The sequence below is a fragment of the Rhineura floridana genome, chromosome 6, assembly GCF_030035675.1.
Source record: "Rhineura floridana isolate rRhiFlo1 chromosome 6, rRhiFlo1.hap2, whole genome shotgun sequence".
NCBI classification, from domain to species: domain Eukaryota; kingdom Metazoa; phylum Chordata; class Lepidosauria; order Squamata; family Rhineuridae; genus Rhineura; species Rhineura floridana.
Window position 1 is genome coordinate 75,211,497 of NC_084485.1, and position 23,482 is coordinate 75,234,978.

The following is a 23,482-nucleotide window of genomic DNA, read 5'->3' on the forward strand; positions in this document are numbered from 1 at the left end:
AGACTACTGAAGATGGAAGATGGAAAATGGAACTAATAGAGATAATAGAACAATGGCTACTGAAATTATTGAACCTAACAGATTCTGATGTGATGGATTAATTGAAATGTTTATTTTGACTATGGTTATGACAATAAGATTATCATAATTAGTAATGAGATGGATTAATCGATATGCTTATCTGGAAAAAAAAATTGATAGATATATTTCTTAAAGAATTGAAACCTCTCTTTGACTTTTTGTGGAAAGAATAAAGTAATGTTTATGAGATTTGATGATTAAGTAAGATAACTACTGGAGGAAAGTGATTTTATAATATGACTTAAGAGACAGGATTGTTATATATTATAGACTTATAACTGATTTGATCTTTGACAAATGGGAAGTCAATATTTTATTCTTTATTTTTTATTTTTGTTTTTTTTTTCTTTTTTTCTTTTTGTTTAACTATTTTTGATTTTGTTTTTTGTCTTTGAATGTTTTATGATTTTGTCTTGTATGTTTTATGAAAATCTGAATAAAAATTATTGAAAAAAAAAAAAATAATGAAGATGAAGATATCCTTCTTGGTCTTTTCCCATAGAAATATGCTGCCTAGTAACAACACAATGAAATCTTCCTCCTTTAGTGGATTTTAAATGACATGGTCTCTGTATTCTGCCAGATAAATGCAAAATTGCATTACTTTAGCTACACTATCTCGGTTGTGGCAACAGCAGCTTATTTAGAATGATAACTCTTAAGTTAGTCTCAGCCTTACAGATCTCTTGTGGTCTCTTTAAACTGGCAGCCAAATATACACACGTCACTGCAAGTTAAAGTTCAATGAAATGGAGTTAGGAATACCATGCCTATTTTTTAGAGTGAGGACAGTCTTTCCAGAGATGTGGTATCTTAACTTCTTATTCTAAGGATTTATGGTCTTCTCATCTTGTGTTCTCAGTAACCTTCTGCTACTGAAAGCCTGTATGCACTGCTTGTGCAGATGTGTAGACCCACTGCTTGTCATCGCAAAACAATTGAGGAGGATTGCTATCTGCATGCAGACTTGTGAAACACATGAGGGGACACCTGGAACTGGGCTGCTTATATTTTGCTCATTCTGTGACACTGGTCCAGTACAATCTTGAAACTTTAATGCACATGTTTTAACTACAGCATGTAAGCAAAAGGTGTATTTTTTAGAATCTCCAAACTGATCAAGGTCTGCTACATTTAAAGCCAGAATAACCCTTGAGTGTGCCCACAGACAGATTGATAATCTGAAAGGAATGCAGGAGTATAATTTTGGGGGGGAGGGAAAGCTCCAATTCATTTCGCTTGTAAACACCTTCATTTGCATTGCCTCTGCTCTTTGCTCAGTCTGCTATCCTTCTATGTCATCCCTTCTGTCTCTGTCCAAATCCAAGCCAGCCCCCAGCCCCTTTTCTCACTGCACTTTTCATGCAGGTCACACATTTTCTGGTATATAAAGGAACACCCTCAACAATAAATCTCAAATTGATTAAAAAAATTAAGTCCACTTGGAATAACTTGGAGTGCGTTATTCATGGCAAACAAAAACCTCCTGAATCATGCAATTGAGAATGCAAATACCCAGAATTAACTGCAAAGATAAATTGAGCTCTGTTTGGTGGATGTGATTAATGGACAGTGGTACTGATTGCTGTGTGCTTCTATATCTTGTGGTGCTAAACACCGCAGTCATGCAGCCTGGGTAAGCCTCCTGCAATGGAAAACCTCAGACCCGAGGGCCAAATGCAACCCTCTAGCCTTGGGAGTCTCCCTGGGACATACCTCTTACTGTCTTTGGTTTGCACCTTCCTTGAGTGTGTTTGCCTGAGTGGAATGTGTTTTTAAACCTTGATAATGATTTTTCTTCCCTGGCTGGAGGATAGAGGGATTGTGCAAGTGCATGTAGAACCTAGGCTGCTATACAGAGGTAACATTTCCATTAATTGTTCTGCCCGCTTCTGTTTCTGCCCCCTCCCACTACTGCCATGTGGCCCCCAAAAGGTTGCCTAGAAGGGAATGCAACCCTCAGGCTGGACAGGATTCCCTATTCCTATTCTGGATTTTTGTTTCCTGTCTTTGTTTCTTAATTCTGTCTACCTGCATTGGCCATGTGTGTATATTGATGAAATTTTCTGTTTTTTAGCCTGCGTGTAGTTGGGAGGTGCACATTGAAGCAGTTGTTTTCCTCCCTCAAACATAAAGCATTGGTGTGGGTGTACGCACATACTTAAGAGGAATACAATGCTATGATCAAGTATCCTTTTAAGAAGGTTCTGGTGCAAGCTTTCCAATAACAAACAAGTCACACTGCGGTGTTTAGCACCACAAGATATAGAAGCACACAGCAAGTCATTCTAGTACACATACCAGAGGTAGCACATGAAATGTAGCGTTAGGAGTTGGATTAACAAGCTATTCTGTCTCTGGAGAGAATCTCAGAAGTGTAATGGTGAAAAACTCTTCTCTTTTTCTCCTCTTGAGAAAGAGTTCTGTATAACATGATTATAGTTACCCATTAGCAAAAGGAGGAGAGAGATCCAAGTGGGAAATAAGCCTCCTGGTGATTCTGTCTGATGAAGTGTTCTGTGTCAACTATGTCATTTCCATGCTGCTACATCAACAAAAAGTTGACCCAATAAAAGATAGCAGCTTACTACTTTTGCGGTGTTGTATGGTTTTGTAACATGAGCATTTAAGCTAAGTCTCACTCATCAAAGGGGATGGATTCCCCAAAGGTAGTATTGAAATTTGATTTTCACTGGAGTGAGTCAGTCGGTGTTGCTCCTTTTACCTATTAAAATGATTAGAAACAGAATTTCTGATCCTCAAACATGGTTTGCCATTGCTTAAACCACACTCTCCTGTTACATAAGAAGAGCTCTGCTGGATCAGACCAAAGGCCTAGCTTGTCCAGTGTCCTCCCTCCCCCCCCTCCCGATGGCCAGCCAGATGCCTATGGGAAGCCTGTAAGCAGGACCAGATCACAACAACACATTCTGTGCTTGTGATTCCCAGCAACTGGTATTTAGAGGCACACAGCCTCCAATACTAGAGGGTAGTATATAGCCATTATGGCTAGTTGCCATTGAAAACCTTTTCTGCAATGAATTGGTTTAAGCCCCGTTTAAGCCATCCAGTTGGTGACTGTCGCTATATCTGGTGGTAGTGAATTCCAGAGTCTTAACTATGTGCTGTGTGAAGTTCTTCCTTTTGTCTGTCCTGAATCTTGCAACATTCCACTTCGTTGAACAACTCTGACTTTTGGCGTTATGAGAGAGGGAGAAAAGCTTTCCTCTCTCCACTTTCTCCCCACCATGCATAACTTTATACACTTCTATAATATCCCCCCTTACTTCTTTTTTTTCTAAACACCCCCCTCCCAATATTATAACCTTTGCTCATAGGGGATTTGCTCCAGGCCAATGATAATTTTGCTTGCCCTTTTCTTAATCTTTTCCAGCTCTACAATAACGGTATTCAAAGTGTAGCTGCATCATAAGTCTGTAGAGGAGCATTATGATGTTGGCAGGTTTTTTTCCCCCAGTCCCTTTCCTAATGATCCTAACACGGAATTCACCTTCTTAACAGTTGCCGCTCACTCACTGCCAGATCAGACCCCTTAGCGTATATGTGAAGCTGGGATTTTTTGCCCCAAATGTGCATCAGTTATACTTGCTTACATTGAATTGCATTTGCCATTTTAATGCCCATTCACCCAGTTCAGAAATATCTTTGTGGATCTCTTTGTAATCCCTTTTTGTTTGTATCACCCTGAACAACTTGGTGGTGTTGGCAAACTTTACCACCTCACTGCTTATCCCTAAGTTCAGTCTTTTTATGAAGAAGTTAAAAAGCACAAAGTCCAGTACTGATCCTTGGGGGACCTCACTTCTTACATCCCTTCAGTGGGGGCTGTTCATTTATTCCTACTCCATTCTCCCTGTTTCTTAACAAGCTCCTGTTCTGTAATAAAACTTATTCTCTTATCCTGTGTCTACTAAGCTTACAGAGGAGTCTTTGGTGATGAACTTTGTCAAAGACTTTTTGAAAGTTTAAGATCACAGTATCAACTGGATCACCCCTGTACATAAGCTTATTGGCACTTGTTGAACTCTAAAAGGTTAGTTAGATGGGTCTTACCCTTGTGGAAGCCATGCTAGTTCTTCAGCAAGAAAAACCACTTATTACATTTGAGTAGAAAGAGCATATGCTTCTTAGTCATATACCTAATGTTGTCAGAGGCTGCAAAGGTCCAAAAGTAGCATGGTGTGCAGCCATGGCCATCTGGAAGTGTTCTTGGTGTGCCCTCCTCCTGAGACAGAGCTGTGAAATACACTACTTATTTGCTCTCAAATGGGATGGTTGGTGTTGCCTGTATCAGGTTTAAAGGTTCCTGTTCAATTAATTAGCCTTGGAAAGTACTTGTAATCTCATGATAGCCCACATCAGAGATAGTGATGACAAGTGTAATGCCTGGAATCTGTTGCTGTTTGCTTAAGTGAAATCTCAGAGTTCACAAACCTCTTATGTTCTTTTCCTTCAAAGAGTGTCAAGAATGGTGGGGCTTAGATTGCAGACGGAATGTTTCTCTGGCTGCCAATTGCTCCTGCTGCTGTTCCATGAAAAACCTTGTGGCCACCGCTGACCAAGGGGAGCTATCAGAAAGACTCCTGCAACCTCAACCTCTTTTGATCAAGGTAACTGTTTAGTGTGGGATGCCTGCCAGAATGTCACCTACCCCTTGAGTATGTGAGAAACGATAGCTCATAAAAATACCATTTCATCTCCTCTCTTTCTTGTAAGACAGGACAGTATCGGTCTTATACTGAAATGAGGCATTTTCAGTTTCTGAACCCTGAATTGACAGATTTTATAATACAGGAGGATTTAGCTGAGGTATGGAGCAGTCATCCAAGGCAAGGACTTCCATTTCACATTTTCCGGTGAGTTTGAGCTATTCACTGAAGCTGTACTTTCCCTCGTTCTAGAAGTGACCCAATGAACTCTCAGTAATGTATCATCCGAAAGGTTTGTTGGGTGGGTGGGGGTGGAGAACACTAGAAAGATAATGTGGACTTGCTGTTCTTGTAGGCTTCTTATTCTAATGTGTAATGCTCCATCTTGACCTAAATAGAAAGTTGGTCCAGTCAAATTTATGATGTGGCACATGTGCTTTGGGATTCTGAAAGGGTGTTTTGTTGTAGGATTCCCTAAGCATTTAAAAATAGGTTTGCCAACAAATTTCTTCCCAGACATGGCTTGACAGTAAATTTGGAGTGTGAGTTACCCAGGTGAAATACACAGAAGAAAACAATGGGGAACGGGGTGGGATGTGAGACTCAACAAAGCCATTGTGATTCCCCCTGATTCTGGATTCATAAGAAGAGACCTCACTGTTGCTTCACAGAGCCTCTTAAATGCTGGTGCACCCAATGACAGAGTCATGTGCTGTGGCTTAGAGGCCTGTAACCTTCCCCTAAATAACTATGCAGGGACTGTGGGGAAGATCCAGTTCACACTGTGCAGATTACAGGTTTTTTGGAAGGCCCTACAATACATACAAATAGTGTCACCATTACATGACACACACCTCTTTACCCTAGCCTTTGACACCTGAGATGTATATTTTTAGGACCTATCCCATTTTTTGTGGTGATGTGGTTTTCTTAATGATGTATTTTTGAAACTGTTGTAACCCACCGTGGGACCTTTGGGTGAAGGGTGGATAATAAATGTTAATAACAACAATAAATAAATAAATAAATAATGCTTACAGGCCTTTAAGAAGGTCAATTATGGCCTCGGGTGACTAATGGATTCAGGTAAGACCCTGTTTGACTGGAATTTGCTCAACCCCCAGAGTTTCTGCAGAAATAATAATCAATAAGTATATCTGTCCCCCCTTGCAGTTTGAGGCGTTATTCCAAAGAATTCTGGGTGTTGGTTTTGCCCATAACTATGAAAAATAACATCTCACAGTCCAAAACCAGAGTTGACCATTTGCAATCCGGTCCAGTGGGATCGGTTTCGGCCTCTCCCTTCTGAGGAAGTGGACAAGGTGCTTTCATCTGTGAAGCCTACCACTTGTCTGATTGATCCATGCCCATCATGGCTCCTTGTGAATTGCAAGGAGAAACTGGGCAAAGGGATTAGGGCGGTGGTAAACGCATCCTTAGTGGAGGGTGTGATGCCACTGGCCCTCAAGGAGGCAATTATAAAACCTATCTTAAAGAAGTCCTCCTTGGATCCCCAAGTTCTGAACAACTTCCGCCCTGTTTCGAATTTACCATTTTTGGGCAAGATCATTGAGCGAGTGGTGGCTAACCAATTGTCAGCACACTTGGATGAAACGGATTATCTGGATCCATACCAATCGGGTTTCAGGACTGGACATGAAACTGAAACAGTCTTGGTCGCTCTGGTGGATGATATGAGGAGGGCATTAGATAGGGGAGAATTCACCTTTCTTGTCCTCCTAGATCTTTCAGCGGCTTTTGATACCGTTGACCATGGTATCCTGATGGATCGCCTGGAAGGACTGGGAATTGGAGGCACTGTTTTACAGTGGTTCCGTTCCTTTCTCTCTGACAGGCACCAACAGGTAGCATTGGGAGATGAGGTTTCAGACCCTTGGCCCCTCACTTGTGGAGTGCCACAGGGTTCTATCCTCTCTCCCATGCTATTTAACATCTACATGAAGCCGCTGGGATCTATCATCAGGAGATTTGGGCTGCGGTGTCACCAATATGCGGATGACACACAGCTCTATCTCTCGTTTAAGTCTTCACCAGAGTTGGCTGTGGAGACCATGTCCAAGTGCCTGGAATCCGTGAGTGGATGGATGGGAAGGAACAGGCTGAAGCTAAATCCTGACAAGACCGAGGTACTGCTTGTGGGAGACGGGTAGGCTGGGTTCTGTTGACCTGAGGTTTAATGGGGTACAATTGCCCCTGAAGGACCAGGTCCGCAGTCTGGGGGTTGTTCTTGATTCCAGGCTGTCCATGGAGGCTCAGATTTCGGCAGTGAGCCGGGCAGCCTGGTACCAACTACACCTCATACGCAGGCTGCAACCCTACCTCCCTGTTCATCAGCTCCCACTGGTAGTACATGCCCTGGTCACCTCTCGATTAGACTACTGCAATGCGCTCTACGTGGGGTTACCCTTGAAAACGGTCCGGAAACTTCAACTGGTACAGAATGCGGCGGCTCGTTTACTTACAAACAGCCGTCGCCGTGATCATATTACACCAGTATTATTTAATCTACACTGGCTTCCAGTAGTTTTCCGGGCCCAATTCAAGGTGTTGGTGTTAACCTTTAAATCCCTATATGGTTTCGGCCCGGTTTATCTGAAGGAGCACCTCCAGCGTCACCAACTATGCCGCCCGACAAGATCTGCCACGCAGGGCCTTCTCCCAATCCCACCAACAAAAGTAGTTAGGTTGGTGGGGACTAGAGAGAGGGCTTTTTCGGTGGCGGCCCCCACTCTCTGGAATTTCCTCCCGTTCGATCTTCGACATGCCCCTTCCCTGGATACCTTCTGCCGAGCATTAAAAACTTGGCTGTTTGGTCAGGCCTTTGAGACTATCGGGATGGGCTAATTATATACTCAATCCCCGCTGCTATGTATTACAATTGCTGCTATTCTGTCACTGATGATTATTTGTATTTTATTGTATTTATTGTATTTACTGTATTTTGTATTTTATTGAATTTAATATGTACGCCGCCTAGAGTGGCTTTGGCCAGATAGGCGGCCTAAAAATTAAATTATTATTATTATTATTATTATTAAAACCAAATTGCTCAAGAGTAAGTACAGACAGACAGACAGACTTAGTCACTTGAAGGTACATTCTCAAAGGCAACAATGTCACCTGTTTAAATTGCTCACTCCAGAGGCTGCAGCTAACAAGACTGCTACATGGTAGTTTCTGTGGCAATAGTAACTTTCAGGTGCAATCATAACCTTGAGAGAATGTGATTGTGCGCATAGAGGTAGGAGTTAAAGATTTTACGCTTTGAGTCATATTTGGGCAATCTGTATTTGTGGAATACAGTGTGGTCTTATCATTCAGTGCTGCTCTTACTTGTGAACTTGTGATGGACAGTTTGGGTGCACAGAATATCAAAGTATGAATCATGATGGATCCCTGCACTGGGATTTCTGAAATGCATCCCTGCCCTCCCTGTTCTTGGAATGGTGAATAGGCTAGGATTCCCAAACCCTTTCCCATGTGGTTTTAGTTAATGTTGGACTAGGTGACGCCTTCCCTTTATTTCCCTTCATCAGCATTTCATTAAATAAACTTGACATTTTTTAAAAATACATATTTGTTTGTTGCATCAGCCTTTTGGTTCCCTGACGTTATTGTTTTCTTGGGAAGGAATAGGTGATCTGAACATAGGCCAAGGAGTCTCGAGTCTCTAGTTCAAGCTCTGGCAAAACTGCATTCTCTGTTAGCTTCTGCTTTTTTCCCCTTTTTTTGACACTTTTGCAAAATGGAGGCAATAATAGTGGTTCAGGATGATAGAGGTGAAGATCTGTTGAAGGGACTTGGCAGCAACGTTATTTTAAGACACCAAGTACAGTCTGATTCTCTGAAATGCTCTATAGGCAAAACCCTCTGAATAAAACTCAGATTCTGCAGGAGATTTTCCCCATCTTCTCTTCACTGCTGTTTCCAAAGACTATTTCTCTGAAAAGCTGTTTTCTTATCCACCATCCAAGGCTTCAGGATAAGGTCAGTTGATCATTAAAATATGTATTGCTTCTCCAAAAGTTCAAAGCACTTTATATCAATATAAAACATACATAAAGAGCAAAACAAAAAGCCGAGCATCAAAACATCCACAGTAAAACTTTACCCAAAATTCTTGCAAAGGAAATTGGTCTTGCAACCCCTCCAGAAAATTAACAACATGTTAACTCTGCTACATTTTGGGGTCTATTATTGAGAAAGCCCAGCCTCTGGTTCTGTTGCCATCCAAACCTATCATCAGGATGGTACAACAGGGGCTGATGACTACACCTCAATTGATGAATGGCCTCATATGAAGAGATCCAGTTTTTAAGCTGTGAGTATCCCAGGTTGTACAGTGCTTGAAGGGTTTAAATGGACAACTTTAAAATGTACAAAGGATGATTTTAACTTTTGTATCTTGTATTCTGGTTGCAGAGGACTGGAGATGTCCTTTGTATTCTCAATATACTCTTTGTTGAGGATAAGGTTAAACATATCCTTGTTCAAAAGACCAGCATTCAGATGTTATATGTGACTTTTCAAGTGTGTTGTGTCTTAAGAGAACAAGCAAAACGGGCAAATGCAACTTGAGAATTTCCTTTATGTCCTGTTTCGGAGTGAATCTGTAACCCACGGGTGGGGAGCCTCTGGCCTACAGGCCTAATTAGGCCCACTAGACCTCCCCATGTGGCTTACCAGACCATTTTGGTAAGACAAGCCCACCTGCCCTGCACCTAATGTTATATATGACTTCAGGTGCAGGGCAGGTAAACTCACAGCTGGGCCAACAACTCAGGTCTTCAAAGCACATTGCAGGGCTCTTTGATTGATTGATAATCAGCTGATTGTTACTGCTTGAAGAGACAATCAGCTGGGATCGGCTGCATTAGGGAGTTCCCCTTTGGCAAGTCTCTAATACAGAGAGGGGGTAAGAAGAAAAGGCTTGGGTTTCAAAGTACTTCTTACAGAGTTAAATCCAAGGAGAGAACAAAATTTTCTCCATTTTAAAAATGGAACTTTTTTTCTTTTTTCCTTGAGAAAGCTGTGTGTATTCAAAGCACTGGGAGGAATGCTTTGAATACAAACTGCTTTCCTGGGAGAGGAAAAAATGCTCCGTTGAAAAGGACATCGGGAAATATCCAAGTTTAAAAATAGAGAATTTTTTTTCTTTCTAGGAAAGCATTCTATGGAAGCATGAAGGAAGCAAACTGCTTGCTCTGAACGAAGCATTTCCCCCTCTACAGAGATTTCAAAGGGGCTGTCTGTAATGAACAATTAGCCGATTGCCATTTACAGAGAGTCTCTTTGAAGGTACATCCACAGTGCCGATTAGCTGATTGCTGCTGAAAGTGGGTCTTCAGAGGAGGTTGCTGTAACCACCAATCAGCTGATGGCAGTTACAGTGACCTCCTTTGAACTTTGACAGGTGTCAAATCACCTGACATCATTACGACAACTGGTGATTGACAGTAGTAACAAAAGTATGTTCTTGTCTTACCGTGTATGGTTTGTTTGGAGGCAACAAGTCACAAGCCTGGGTTCAGGTGGCACAACATGCCAGTCTCTGCCTTATTTCATCCATGGCATGAGGAAGAGAAGAGTGCAGCAGGAACTTGGTGCACGAGTGCTCTGCTTATTCACTGTAAACCATAGTTAATAGTGTTGTTTGACATGATGCATAAGCCAGGTCACTGTCAAGCTGGATAATTCTGGCTTCTCAGCTGAAAGGGCATACCTATATTGTATTATGCAAAGATGATTAATGGTGGTGAAATCTTGCTTTGGGAGATGGGATTGTGATACATGTGCACAGTAGTGTACATGCATCATACACACCCTGTTCTTTTCAGTCTGTCCTCGTATAGCAGCTTGCTCCACACCTCCCTTGGATTTGGTGGGGGGGCAATCTCAAACACGCAGTACTTGTGACCATATCTTGTATCCATGTTGCCCTACAGTCAGAGGAGCACAGGAGGAGAAATTCCCTGTAACATCCGCTGCCTGTCTCGAACCCTGGCTATTCCTGAGTAATAGGCAGCCAGTGGCAGGGGTCACTTCTATTGAGAAGGATGCATGCCCAGGGAACAATTTTCTGCAATTGTCCAAATATACCTCATGCTTAGTGGCTCCTGGGTCTCGGATAAGGTGCTTAAGATGACAGTTACGGAGTGTAGTCTGTTCTACCCTGGCTGGATTTAAAGATCAGCCCTGGAGTAGTTGGTCCTTCTGTATCTTTGCTTCCCCTGGGTTCATTCTGCAGGGAAATGTTTCTTTATTCTTTTGCTTTCCAATAAAGCTCTGAAAGGACACAGTGGTAATTTAAAGCTTGTTCCTCTTCTTATTTTTCAGACGTACAAGCTGCAGAGTGCCTTTGTGGTCGGAAGTGGTCAGCTTACCTTGAATGTTATCCCTTCTTTGATGTGTAGAGAACAGTGCAAAACATTTATAGTGGAGCTGGAAGCTGGGGATATAGGTGAGCATTGATACTAGCCCTAGATGATGTGACATTGTAGCAAATTGGTTCCCTGTTGCATTCTGGGAGCTGTTCACTACATTGGGAAAAGGCAAGCCGTGCCTTGTAGCTTTGATGATTATGCCCAACTAAATGTTCTAAGCTTTATTATGCAGCAGAGGAGAAAATGTTTTGCCCACCCTGGCTATTTGAGGAAAAATATGAACTCTATAGATACAATGTGGTATTCTAAATTGGCTTTTCCCACTCTGAAAGGATGCCTTGCATTGTGGGAAGCCTGCACTCAGTGATATGTAGCAGTTAAAAGGCAAAGAACTATTTAAAGGATGGGACATATTGCATAATGGTGCTATGGTGCTGAACATACCCACCTTGATTGAACACTCCACTTGCTTGCTACGTTTCAAATAAGAGAGTGTAGAGTAGGGAAATGAACAGAGAAGGGCTCATGGATAAAGAGGTGCTCTAGCAGAATCGCTATGGTGATCTGTTTGTGAAGATTCCTGTTCTACTTCCTTGTGGGTCCCAAGTGCCTTCAGCATGTCTCTTATGTTCAGAGGCACCTAGTGAACCCCTCCTCCTTTCAAGATTAGGGCTCTTTTCATCCTCAGGCACACCCTTAGGTTTTTTATTGATAGTCGTGCTCCTTAGCCCATCACTAGGATGTGCTGTGCTGCCCCCACCTTTTCGGCCTCCTTCCTCTCTTCTCTGTTTCTTCCCTCCTTGGTAATGCTTGTCATCCCCTTTTATTAAGCTGTAATCTCTCCCCTCTTAATTCATCACAAGTGATGCTCTTTTCCCTTATTCCTCCTTCAGTCAGTATCTTATACTCATCTCCTGTTACTTTCCCTAGGTTTTTTTTGCTGCTTACTACCTGGCTCTCTGCTTGTTCCTCCTCATGTTCACTCAGACATTCCTGCTCCCTTCCTGTTCTCTCTTCCCTTTCGTGGTAGCTGGAACTCGCACCTGAGACATCTTTTGCCTTGCCTTTATCCTAGCGGCACTGTATCCTCAGTGCACTGTCCCTGTTTCATCTCTTCCAGTCCGATTGGTTCACCTTCTGGCTGAACTGCTAACACCTCAGTGTTCTGGAGAGGAAATCTTCCTGATTTCTCTGCACACTGCTGCAGCAAAAAATAAAGTGTTTTGTGGCATCTTAAGGAGTAAGAAATACTTTGTGTCATGAACATTTATAGGACAGGAACTGTTTTCTTTGCGTACCTCTAATGAAGTAGATTCAGTCTATGAAAGCACATATGCTGTATGTTCATTAGTCTTTTATGGTACCACCAGAGTCTTTGTGAAACTTTAGGGTTCTGAATAAAGAAAGGAACTGGCCTGTGTAATGTGATAATAAATATGCCCTGTTATCTATGGTATGGGACAGGAAAAGTATACAGAATGTCTCTCTTTTGTTAGAGAGGGTTTTTTGAAAGAGAGAAATTCTGTTTCTAACTTAATTTCTATGGGATGGAAGTGGGGGCAAAATGCCCATTGGAACTGTCAGGTTTGAGGGTTGCCATCCCACTTGCGCAACAGAATTTCCCCCTGCTCTCCCCTGCAGCTCCCCACACACCCTCCAAATCTGCTCCAGAGAGTTGAGGGACCATCCGGTGCAGGTTTGGGGGGCACACGGGAAGAGGAGAGGAAGTCATGTTGTGTGAACAGAACTTGGCACACACAGCACTTGATACCACCCTGACAGTTACAAATAGTTTTGAAACGTAAGTTCAGTACACAGAGAAGAGCTTGTCAAGAACATTGTCTTTACAAAGGGTAGTAATGCACATCTCTGATCTAATGTTTTCTCCTTCTTCTTCCTAAAGGTTTTGCAAATGTGGATTATTGGACAACAAGCTTTAACTCCAGGGGATCAGAACCTACTGTTGTTTGTGATGGATCTGCCATTTAAAAAGTGTGTGAGAGGAGCTCACTGCTGAATAAGAAGACCTGGGATCCAAGGCAAAGGAAACTGAGTACAAAAGAGATAAGGATTGTTAGCCACAATTTCCAGGGATGTGTTTTTCCCGCTGTTGTGCACATATGCAGTGAAGGAAGCCATACACTTTGCAAGGGCATTTTCTATTGAACTTCAAGATAACTTTGGCCTTTCCCTTGAACGTCTTGATAGGAATTGGAAGAGCCCTCTCTCTCTCTATTTTTGGGTAGATTTTTTCTTGAAAGCAGATGGGTTTTGGTGGTAGGGGGATGGAATGTCCTTTTTACACTACAGTTGGAATTTTCACTAAATATCTCTTTCTAGCCATCCTGGGAGGTAATGTAAGGACTGCTGATTGGTATGTCTCTGAATCATTTCTGCAAAAGTGGCAAACCACTGACATGTCATCTGAGGCTCAGGGACATAAATGTCCCATGGAGATGGAGTTTGCTCACATCTTAGTTCTTTGTTAGTTTGGGTAATAAGAATTTTACCAACAGCTGCAAAACTTTTTTTCACCTAGCCACGTTGTGATGACTTATTGCAATATTCAGCCGTTCTTTCCAGTTGTGTGTTTTTTTAAAATCGCTACGTCTTTCTCCCTAACAAAACACTGGTTATCCTTCAACGTGTATGGGAGGAGAGATGGACTCTACATGTCCCCCCCCCATCTTTCTTCACTAATGTTAGTATATGTGTTCTTGCTGTTTCCCTGGTCTGGGTCAGTTTAATGCCAATTCCAAGATTTTTTCAAAGTGACTAATATCACACCAAGCAGCCAAATGTGCTAGGAGGCCGTCTTTTTTTTTTTTTACCTTTCAGAACATGCTAAGTGCTACTCTTCTGAAAACAAGGCATTTTTTAGTTGTCTAGATTGAATTACTTTGGTCTCCTTTGATCATGGCCACCTGAGCCTAGGAAACTCTGGAAGACTAAAGCTTTACATGCAAATGTTGCTTGAATACTGTCCAGCTCTTGTTTCAAAGATGCTGATGTGTGGATGCTTTTGTGGGCAAGATTGGAGCAAGCCAATTGTTAAAAGCTTGTGCCATTTATATGCTTGACCTCTTCCCAATCCTGTGTTTTGTTAGTGTGTCCTTGTGTCTTAATTCATGCCTTTGAATGCATGGTGATTATTCTTGAGCTCCTTCCAAGCTTTGTGTATTTCCTCTTGCTGCTGGTGGTCTCATCTGTCTAGTGCCTTTAGAGAGGATCAGTTTCAAACATGTGCTATCTACATTTATTGTAGTGTTTCCCAGGAGTGACTCTTTTAGGTTCTTGCTATGTTAATATAATTTGCAGATGTGTAAAGTTGAGGTCAGAGTCCAGTAATGAGGGATAGGGCATACATGTTTTATGTGCTATTGGGGATTCTTTTGTTTCAAACAAGTTAATATAACTTTCCAAATGAGAACCAAAAAATTGTTCATTATAAATGTAGGTCAATTTTTCAGAAGGGATTTGAACAATCTCTCTATCTGTGTTAGAAAATTTAGGTGGGATATATTAATTGTATGACGATAGCAAGTTAGGAGTCAGGGTCCCATCCTACTGGAAGCTGTGCAGATACACAAATTGCATGTGCCCCACCCTGTTTTTAACCATGTATATTCTGTTTTGCAAACATGCAAAACTGATTAGTGACCTGTAGTGAGAGACTAGCTTATGACAATGTAATTAGGTGTATGTGTGTTAAAAGATGAGTGTATAAATTAGTGGCAGCGTTATGGAGGCTTGGACTTTTGGAGGGTTGTCATTTAATCTGCTTCATTATTCAGCATTTCCCATAACCAGATGGCTGACTTTTTTTGTTCCTCTTCCGTTCCTGTATAATGAAACTTTTGTACTTTTTATAAACCAGCTTGATTCTGCAAAGGAAAGCAACAATTGTACATTAGAGCCAAGTGTCATATTAAATAGGTATGTGATAATAGCAGGTTCAGTAGGAGAAACATGTTTGCTTTTTCATTCATATTAAACAAAATAAGAGGAAGTTAAACAGGATATCACAATCATAAAACTAATTAAGACACAGGCTTCAATCCTATCACATTTACCTGGGAGTAAACCCTATTGAACTCAGTTGGACTTCTGTATAGACATATATTGCTACAAGATTGCTTGGTTAAATTGGGCAATGTATGAAAGACTGCATTCTACATAAGTTAAGAGAAGCTTCATGACACCTCTGTTTACTCTGGCTTTTCTGCTGCTGCGATTTACACTTTGAAGCTAGCAGGTTTCTGAGTTCTTAAGTATCTGTCAACCAAGGTTTATTGTAGATCTACACAGAGAATACAGTTCAACCTGAACTGTGGTGTGTTGAAATTCTTTGTTTTTCATACAAGTCATGCAAATAGAAACAAATCGAAAGCAGAATTTCAAATGACTAAGACAAAGATTGAACAAAACTCATATGCACAAAGGTTTGATAGTGAAATGCCTATGTTTTAGGGAATTGTGTTTGGGATGCTTACTACTGAATAGTTGGCAGAGGGCAGGGGAGAATCAGTCTTTCAGTCAACTCAGGCTCTCTAGAGAGCAATATTTTTAAAGGCCAGTTTATATATGTGCTGCACAAGTTTTCCCATAAAAACGGTTTCTCTCTCTCTCTCCCTCTCCCAAATGCTGATCAGCAAATAGTCTTTTGGACAGAAGATAATGAATCTGTCCTGCTTATGGACTGTCTTTCCATGTGCACTTTGTCTTTGCATAGGTTTCCAGATCTGTGTCTAGGAGGTGCTGTGCACGTGTCCAAACCTCATTCCCTCTGGAGTTTACATCATTTGTTTTCAAATTTTCAGTACATTTTCTCCTTCTCTTTCACAAGCTGTAAGGAATTAAAAGAAGTAATTGCCCAACAGGAATCAGAGCTCCAAGTTCTCTGATTTTCAGCTGATTAAGAGCATTTAATTAGATCCAAGTTGTTCTTGTCTGGTTTTGGAATGCAAACCACCATTCTGAAGCATGTTTTAGCACCTGTCCCCATCCTTTTCTATCATGACCAGAGAAGTTATGGTGTTATTCCTTCTCTTATGGTTGAACAGTATGGAAAGGAAACTACCCAGATCAAGTTTGTTGTGAACCAAAATTTAGAGCCTATGACTAATTATCTCACACAGATGGTATTAAGAGTCAGAACTCTGTTCAGCAGACAAGTCACTCTTAACAAAACAAGAACAAAACCCTCCTCAAAGCCATTGGTGTTTGTGATGCAGAATCAGAATATAATACTTTCTAAAAGTTGTGCAGCAGGCATGAGTTGAAAATCCTAGGAAGTTGGACAAATTCCAAATGTTGTTACTATTTGTAATGAAATGTCCTGGTGACACATTTTTAGAGCATCTCAACAATGAATAAATGCAAGTATTGGCTCTTACAATTTTTCACACCTCTGGAATCCTATATATTGCATGCCATTGATTCTTTCCTGCCCAAAATGTTTTGGGTTCCCTCTGTGATCTTAAGTAATATATCTTGGCCTGCTCTACTCTTTGCATCTTTTGAAGACGCAAGCTGTCTCTTCTGCTGTGCTGCAATATTTACAGAGATCAATGACTGTCTGAACTCACAGCACATTCCTAAATCCTGTGACTGGAATCACAAGGAGGGGCTCATCATGGTGCCACGGGTTGGCAGGCTTAGTTGTTAAAGTTGGCAAGCTGAGAAGTAAAGCTCATCTGCCTGTTTCTTAGTAATTTTTTTCCTTATGAGCAAATCAGATTGCCTTGGTTGAATTGAACTGATGTGACATAATGTCAGGAAGAGGTGAATGGGATGGAGAGAAGCTTATTGGTCATAACGCATTCAAATAGAAGCTTGCCCAGCTGCTTAGGCACATCCACTTCCATGGCCATATATTGTTCAAATTGCCAAATAAAATTTTCCAAAATGGCAACTGTCAGACTTCAGTTTTAAAAAGCCATGGGCAACTTTTCTAAAGCAAAGTGGAACCGGGAGCCAAGCTGCTTTCTCAGTCTTTTTTCACAATTATAGGGAGAGCACAACTCTTCCTGATGCAGAATGGGGGAAGATACTGACTGTGTGTTTTTTAGTCTCTGGAGAGTTTAGATTTGAAAGGAAAGGGGCAAGCCAATTTCAGCAAGACTGTTCTTATGAATTGGGCTTGTGGGATTAGGCCTTCCTGGAGCAACTATTTTGCCAGAATATGAGCATCCTTACTATTCATCAGCTGCCACTGCAGACCTTGGGCACTCAGTACTCACAAAGGCCAAATCACAAGTGTCAAGAAATTCAGCTGCTTTGTAGCCAGTGAATGGAAGGCATTTGCATATCAGAGTATTGGACTCTTTTTCTTTGTATATTTTATGTAGGGAAATATATAGTTCAGGGAAGACTGAAAATGATGGGTTTTAAAAAGAGAACTATATAATTTGCTCTTTCATTGAATGTGGGAAATGCTGGGCTTTCCTGTTGCTTTTGAGACTTGAACAAATGACTTTAATTTTTTTAAACATTGTCTGTTCAGGGAATATGGCTAAAATGGCTCACTGTTATTCATTATAATGGCTCAGGGGTAACAGGGAAAGTGAGTGTACATAAATATACACTAACAATTTTGGACAAGCGTATACACTAAATTATGGAACTTTTTTCATATGAAAGAATGTAAATATGCAGTTTATGCAGTTTTATGAATAATTATAGATTAATATATTGCAACCTTTTGTAAATACTTGGGAAATGTCTGTAAAGAGTATAAGTCGGATTTGTATGTTTGGGGATGAGAGGGGTCAGTTTCTACCTTTTGCAGTTAAATACAGCTGTTGATGCACTTTTTCCCATTTGGCTCTTTTTCTTTATTAAAGAAACAGTGACATTACCAAGAGCCACTGTTTTCTTTGTGCTACCTCATTTTAGGTTAATGAAATCTGTGTGTGGAAATATGTTTTAGAAATCTCACTACACCCTTCTGCGCAGTTCTGAAAAGACAAAGCAATTCGGGCACTTCTGCAATAAATAAATAAATACATATATGCCCAATTTCTTTTCCAAGGAAGCATACATTTCGAAAACTAAGCCAAGTTACATAAAGGTTATTAGATTGCCTAATTTTGACTGTAGTGTTTGTGGCTCTGTAGAACGTGGGGTTTTGTTGGTAAAGGTTGGGGTCAAAAAGAGGAAGAGGAGAGAGTGCAGATGACATGGTCAAGACATCCAAATTTGAATGTTATAATGGAATATAAGGGAGGAGAGGGCTTCCAAAGCAGAGAGTTTGAAATCATAGGGATGGATGCCATCCTGGTATCATTATTGGTATTTTCAGGTGTGGCATTTTGTATGGTTTTGATTGTATATTTGTATGCTGCTTTTCCATCAATGCAGGAACTAATGTTTTTGGGCCATTTTGAGAAATCAAATCCAATTTGAGGAATGCTTGAAGAATTGCTTGTTGCTATTATACAAATTTCAGTTTCAGAACTGAGGGAAACAACCATATATTAATAAATTGATCCTTATATTGTGTAAGAGAGGAGTGAAAAAATATATCAATGGTATTTGACCCCATTACATTTTAAAAATCAAATCCTGAAAATGTCATAGTGATCACACAGATATGTCTCAGGTTAATGGCTGCTCCTTTGTCTAAATTACACTTGGGTTGAAGGTGTCATTCTTCAAAGAACAGATATTTGACTTAAATTGGATGTATTGTCCTTTATTTTGATCCTTTTTAAGGATAGCTAACAATTGGCAATTGTTGCAAAATGTGTATATGGCAAAAATCATGCTAGCATGCCATAAGAAAGTGGCATCAATATCTACTATTAAGAGAAAACAACACAGTCTTATCACATCTTAAAGCATGATTATCTAACTTGTGGCCCTCCAGATGATGTTGGGACTCCAACTCCAGTTAGACCCAGCCAGCATGGCCAGTAGACAGTAGGGATGGGTGAGAATTCCGCTGAATTCAGATTCAGAACTGGATTTTTCAGTGGTCCACATATTCTTCATCTTTGCAGAGCAGCAGTGGCTTTCCCCTGACACTGTTTTTTTCCCCTTTGAAGATTTCCTTGAATGTATTGTTCTTGTATTGGTTTTACTCATAGCACAGCATTACATCTCTCTCTCTCTCCCCCCTCCCCCTCTCTCCCACATTGACTCCAGGCGGTGGGGGCCCCACTGCTTTCCTCCTCAGCCGGTCTCTGCTTGCTAACATGAAAACTGACCAGCCTCAGTCATAGCAGAAAAAGAGGCAGCGGCAAAACTGCTTTCCTTTTCTTTTATCAATATTTTCTTTCAAATTATCAATATTTTCTTTCTTTCAAAATACTTGTATTTTCTTTTATTTACCTATATTTCCTTTCAAAATATCAATATTTTGAAATAAAACATCAATATTAATATCAATAGTTTTGGAAGAAAACATCAATATTAATATCAACATTTTTGTAGAGGGGAAAAATTGGACTCGTAAAAGCAGCAGAAAGTGGACAAAGAACAAACTCGAATCGATACTGCCTGTTTGGTTGACAGAAAACTTTCTAGCAGCACCAGCTAACGGATCCCATCCCTAGTGGACAGGGATGATGGGATTCATAGTCCAACATCTAGAGGGCCACAGGTTTCCCTCCCTTGCCTTTAAGACTGACACATTTATTATGGAATAAGGTTTCGGAGACTAGAGTTTATTTCATCAAATGCATGAAGTGTAATCTTTAGTTGGCAAGTATATATACACAGTATTGGGAGGGGGAAACGATAAGCCATAAGCAGTGAGATCAGAGGGAAATGAAATGCAAAACAGTGCAGATCATAACAATTATACTAAAGCCTGAATGTATGTAAAATTACTATAGTGACCATTGTGGTGATACAAACATCCTGGCATTGGTAAGTTGATTAACACTTGCAGCAGCGTAAAACCTGTTACCTTGATTCAGGCCACGGTGGTAGAATTGAGCTTCTTGATTAGTTGTAAGTGGTTTTATGTTGGAGTCTACCTTTTGAAGGTCTTCTGGTCAAGAATGGCTACCAGTAGCCCTCTGGAAATGGTTGCTATTAAAGAATAGGTGATTTAAAGATTTAGATAAATCTGAAATGAGTACATTAACAGATAAGGTGCAGCAAAGGATGGTGATGATGATGACTGATTATTATTAAATTTATATCCCACCCTTCCTCCCAGAAGGAGCCCAGGGCAGCAAACAAAAGCACTAAAAGCACTATTAAACATTTTTAAAAACAAAAGGCTTTAAAACATACTAAAACAAAAAATATTTACAAATATATTAAAACCAAAAATCTTTAAAAGAAATCTTTAAAAACATCTTAAAAAGCAATTCCAGCACACACACAGACTAGGATAAAGCCTCTACCCAGGCCCTCACCTGCAGAGTGCAGTGATCAACTAGGCATATAAGGGGTAAGACGATCTTTCAGGTATCCTAGTCCCAAGTTGTGCAGGCTTTGTACACCAAAACTAGCTGGTGTTTTGTAATTTCTGTTGGTTTTGTTGAAAAATGAGACCACTTTGTTCATGACAGGCACATGAAACCTCTGGCCCATAGGCCAGATTAAGCCCACTAGGAGTCCTGATATGGTCCATGAGATCATTCTTCCCTAGCCATGCCCTACATCTGATGTCAGACCTGACATCGGCAAAGGAACAGTTGGGAACATCAGAGTGCACTCCTGCTTGTTCTTTGGCAAGTGAGACTTCCAACTGGTCCCTTTTAAATTTGGCACCATATGCAGGCTCCATCCAGAGCCAATCCCTGAAGCAGGGATCAGCCTTTGCAGACACAGCTTAAATTCCAGCTGCAACTGCAAAGGAAGAAAGGAAAGGTTTGGGAACCCACTCCCAATTCTTTTCTTTGAAGTTAAGCCATGTGTTGTTATGGTGATGTTGTGTGATTGTAGGTGGGCATTTCTGCTCACCTGTCAAAGTGGCCCACACAGGTGGAAGAATGGATCAGTTCCTGTTCCCCTCTCCTGGTATATGTCTAACTGTCATGGTATCCAACTGGAAAAATACTTGTTCTTCTAATAGAAAGTGAGTAATTGAATGAAAATTAAGAGTATGGGACCCTCACTATTTAGGTACATTGAACTGTATCTGAAAGACAATAAGAACCCTATACTCTGGGGCACCAGTGTATTGTGCTCTTGTTAGCCCACAGAAATCAGGCGACATATGGTCTCATTGTGCACCAACTCACGTTTCTAATTGAACCTGAGGTGTGTATTGCAGTAATCGAAACCTAAAAATTATGACGGTATAAATTATTGTCATCACTAAGGTTGAATCAGCCATAAACGGTTATAGTCTTCTCACTCAGTGGCGCATGGGAACAGAATGCTTGAACCTTACTGCAACCTGAATATTCAAGCACAGCACTGGATCCAGGAGCACTGTGAACATCAATCTGTCTCTATTTTAGAGCTCTGAGCATCAATCTGTCTCTGTTTTAGAGATCAAAACTTGGAAAAATTAGAAGGCATTCCCTTGTGAATGAATTAAACATGCATTGTGCAAACATATATAACTCTTCCCACTGGAAGGATCCCCTCCTCTGGATCTAACTCTGAAGGAGCAGTGGGACTCCCACCGTCCAACGTTCTCTCCCCACGGCTCCCTTTGGCTTTCTCAAGGCTGGAATGCTGATCTCCAGTATGAGATGAAGTTTTCATGTCCCAGGATTTGACTGTTAGGTGTCAATGTCCCACTTTTAACCTTTTCAAATGAAACATGTGTAAAGCTATGAGTGTGCCAAATTTCTAGTTAGATTGAAAGCTCATACCATTTTTAGTAGAATACCTCTTTCCCTCCAGTTGCTGGGGAGAAACTTGTGTTCTTTAGCTTATTGTAGCTGTGTATTCACCATATGCGTACACCAAATGTCATCTCTCTCATATTTGCTTGGAAAGTAACTACATTGTTTGGGCTTGGTTTTGAATAGCCCATTTTGCAGGGAGGAGAGAGAGATGGATAGATGCCAGACTTTTTAGATTTTTCTAATCAGGGTGTGTTAAATGTATCAAACTTCAGATCTCTCCATCACGTGCAGGTATCCTTGGAATTTTGATACTCCAGTAAAGCCCAAGCATCTTCACAGATTTCTGTAGGCAGTTTTTAAATGGAACAGTATATTAGAATGTGCAGTGTAGAAAGAGGGATATGTTGTTTAGACAGCAATCAAAAATGTTTAGCACTGGAGCATTTAATTATCCCAAAGAAAGTTTTTTGGCCTTGAGACAATATCGAGCAATTGAATGAAGCCATCTTATAGCTAGATTAACCCACATCTGCCCGCTGTGGGTCTTGGCATTCTTCTGCAACATCTGGCTTTAGTTGTCCTTTGAGGGGACATATTGGGATAACTGCATTGCAGCTCTGAGCCAGTAGGACCGTTCATATGTTCCTAAAAGTTTTATGTGCAGAAATACAGGGCCTCACTGCAAGTCTGTCATCTTGGCTTCAAGTCTACAATGTGTCAAAATGTGAAGCACATGCAGCTGTTACGTAGGCACATTTGTTTTTCCCTAGTTACAACTCAGCTTGTTATAGTTGGACCATATATTTCTATGTTAAAGCACTTAATAATAATGAGAGCCACATTTTCGTATGCTTAGTTAATATTTGTCTAGCAGACCCTGTAAAAGACATATTTGTCAGTCTGTGGGTGGGTAGTTGATCTGTCTTCTAGAATTTGTTGCTACAAATATCAGTTCCAAAACAAACTATTGTGGGTAGGATTCTGAAATGAAAAAAAATCACCTTCCCAAACCACTTTTCGTTATTGTTCGGTGTAAAAGCATAGGTAGATGCATATAAATGTTTCAGACAAACCAGAATCAACTGTTGTTTTGTATTGATTTTATGTACTGTAATATTTCTCAACCTTTTTTAACCCATGCTCCCTTTTAGCTAACATAAAAATCCCAAACACCCCTTCAAACCTGGCGGCTGTAATTATTTCATTTGACTTTTCAAAAGGTTTGAAATATCATGACTTTTAATGATAAATAAAATGATAAATACAATTTTAGGCTTAATAAAAATGAATCAAAGTACTACCAATTTTTTAAAATTATATTTAATCAAACTTTGAAAAATCCACATGTATTTTCAAATTTCAAGGAGTCAGCATGTTATTAATGTGAGCATTGATGCTGTATGCTTGTCACAAGGTTTTGGACTCTGGGCACCATGGAAGGCAGAGCACATCTAAGGTCTCTTTCAACATCCAGTTTGTTGCGCTGCTTGTTTTAATATCCATAAAAGCAGAAAAAACAGCTTTGTAAGATATGTGCATGAAAATGGAATAATGATGCACAGAGCCT

General features: G+C 40.6%; 1 protein-coding gene across 4 annotated transcripts in view; it reads left to right on the forward strand.

Moving 5' to 3' along the window:
- C6H6orf89 (chromosome 6 C6orf89 homolog) overlaps nt 1-17,971 on the forward strand; it is a 37,061-nt gene extending 19,090 nt beyond the window's left edge. For all 4 annotated transcript variants that reach the window (XM_061632456.1, XM_061632457.1, XM_061632455.1 and 1 more), the window contains 5 exons: nt 4,561-4,712; nt 4,819-4,958; nt 8,633-8,759; nt 11,109-11,232; nt 13,059-17,971. In XM_061632456.1, coding sequence (XP_061488440.1) covers nt 4,561-4,712; nt 4,819-4,958; nt 8,633-8,759; nt 11,109-11,232; nt 13,059-13,144 — 629 coding nt within the window. In that variant the 3' untranslated portion in view covers nt 13,145-17,971. The remainder of the gene's footprint in view (nt 1-4,560; nt 4,713-4,818; nt 4,959-8,632; nt 8,760-11,108; nt 11,233-13,058) is intronic.
- The last annotated feature ends 5,511 nt before the right edge of the window (nt 17,972-23,482 follow it).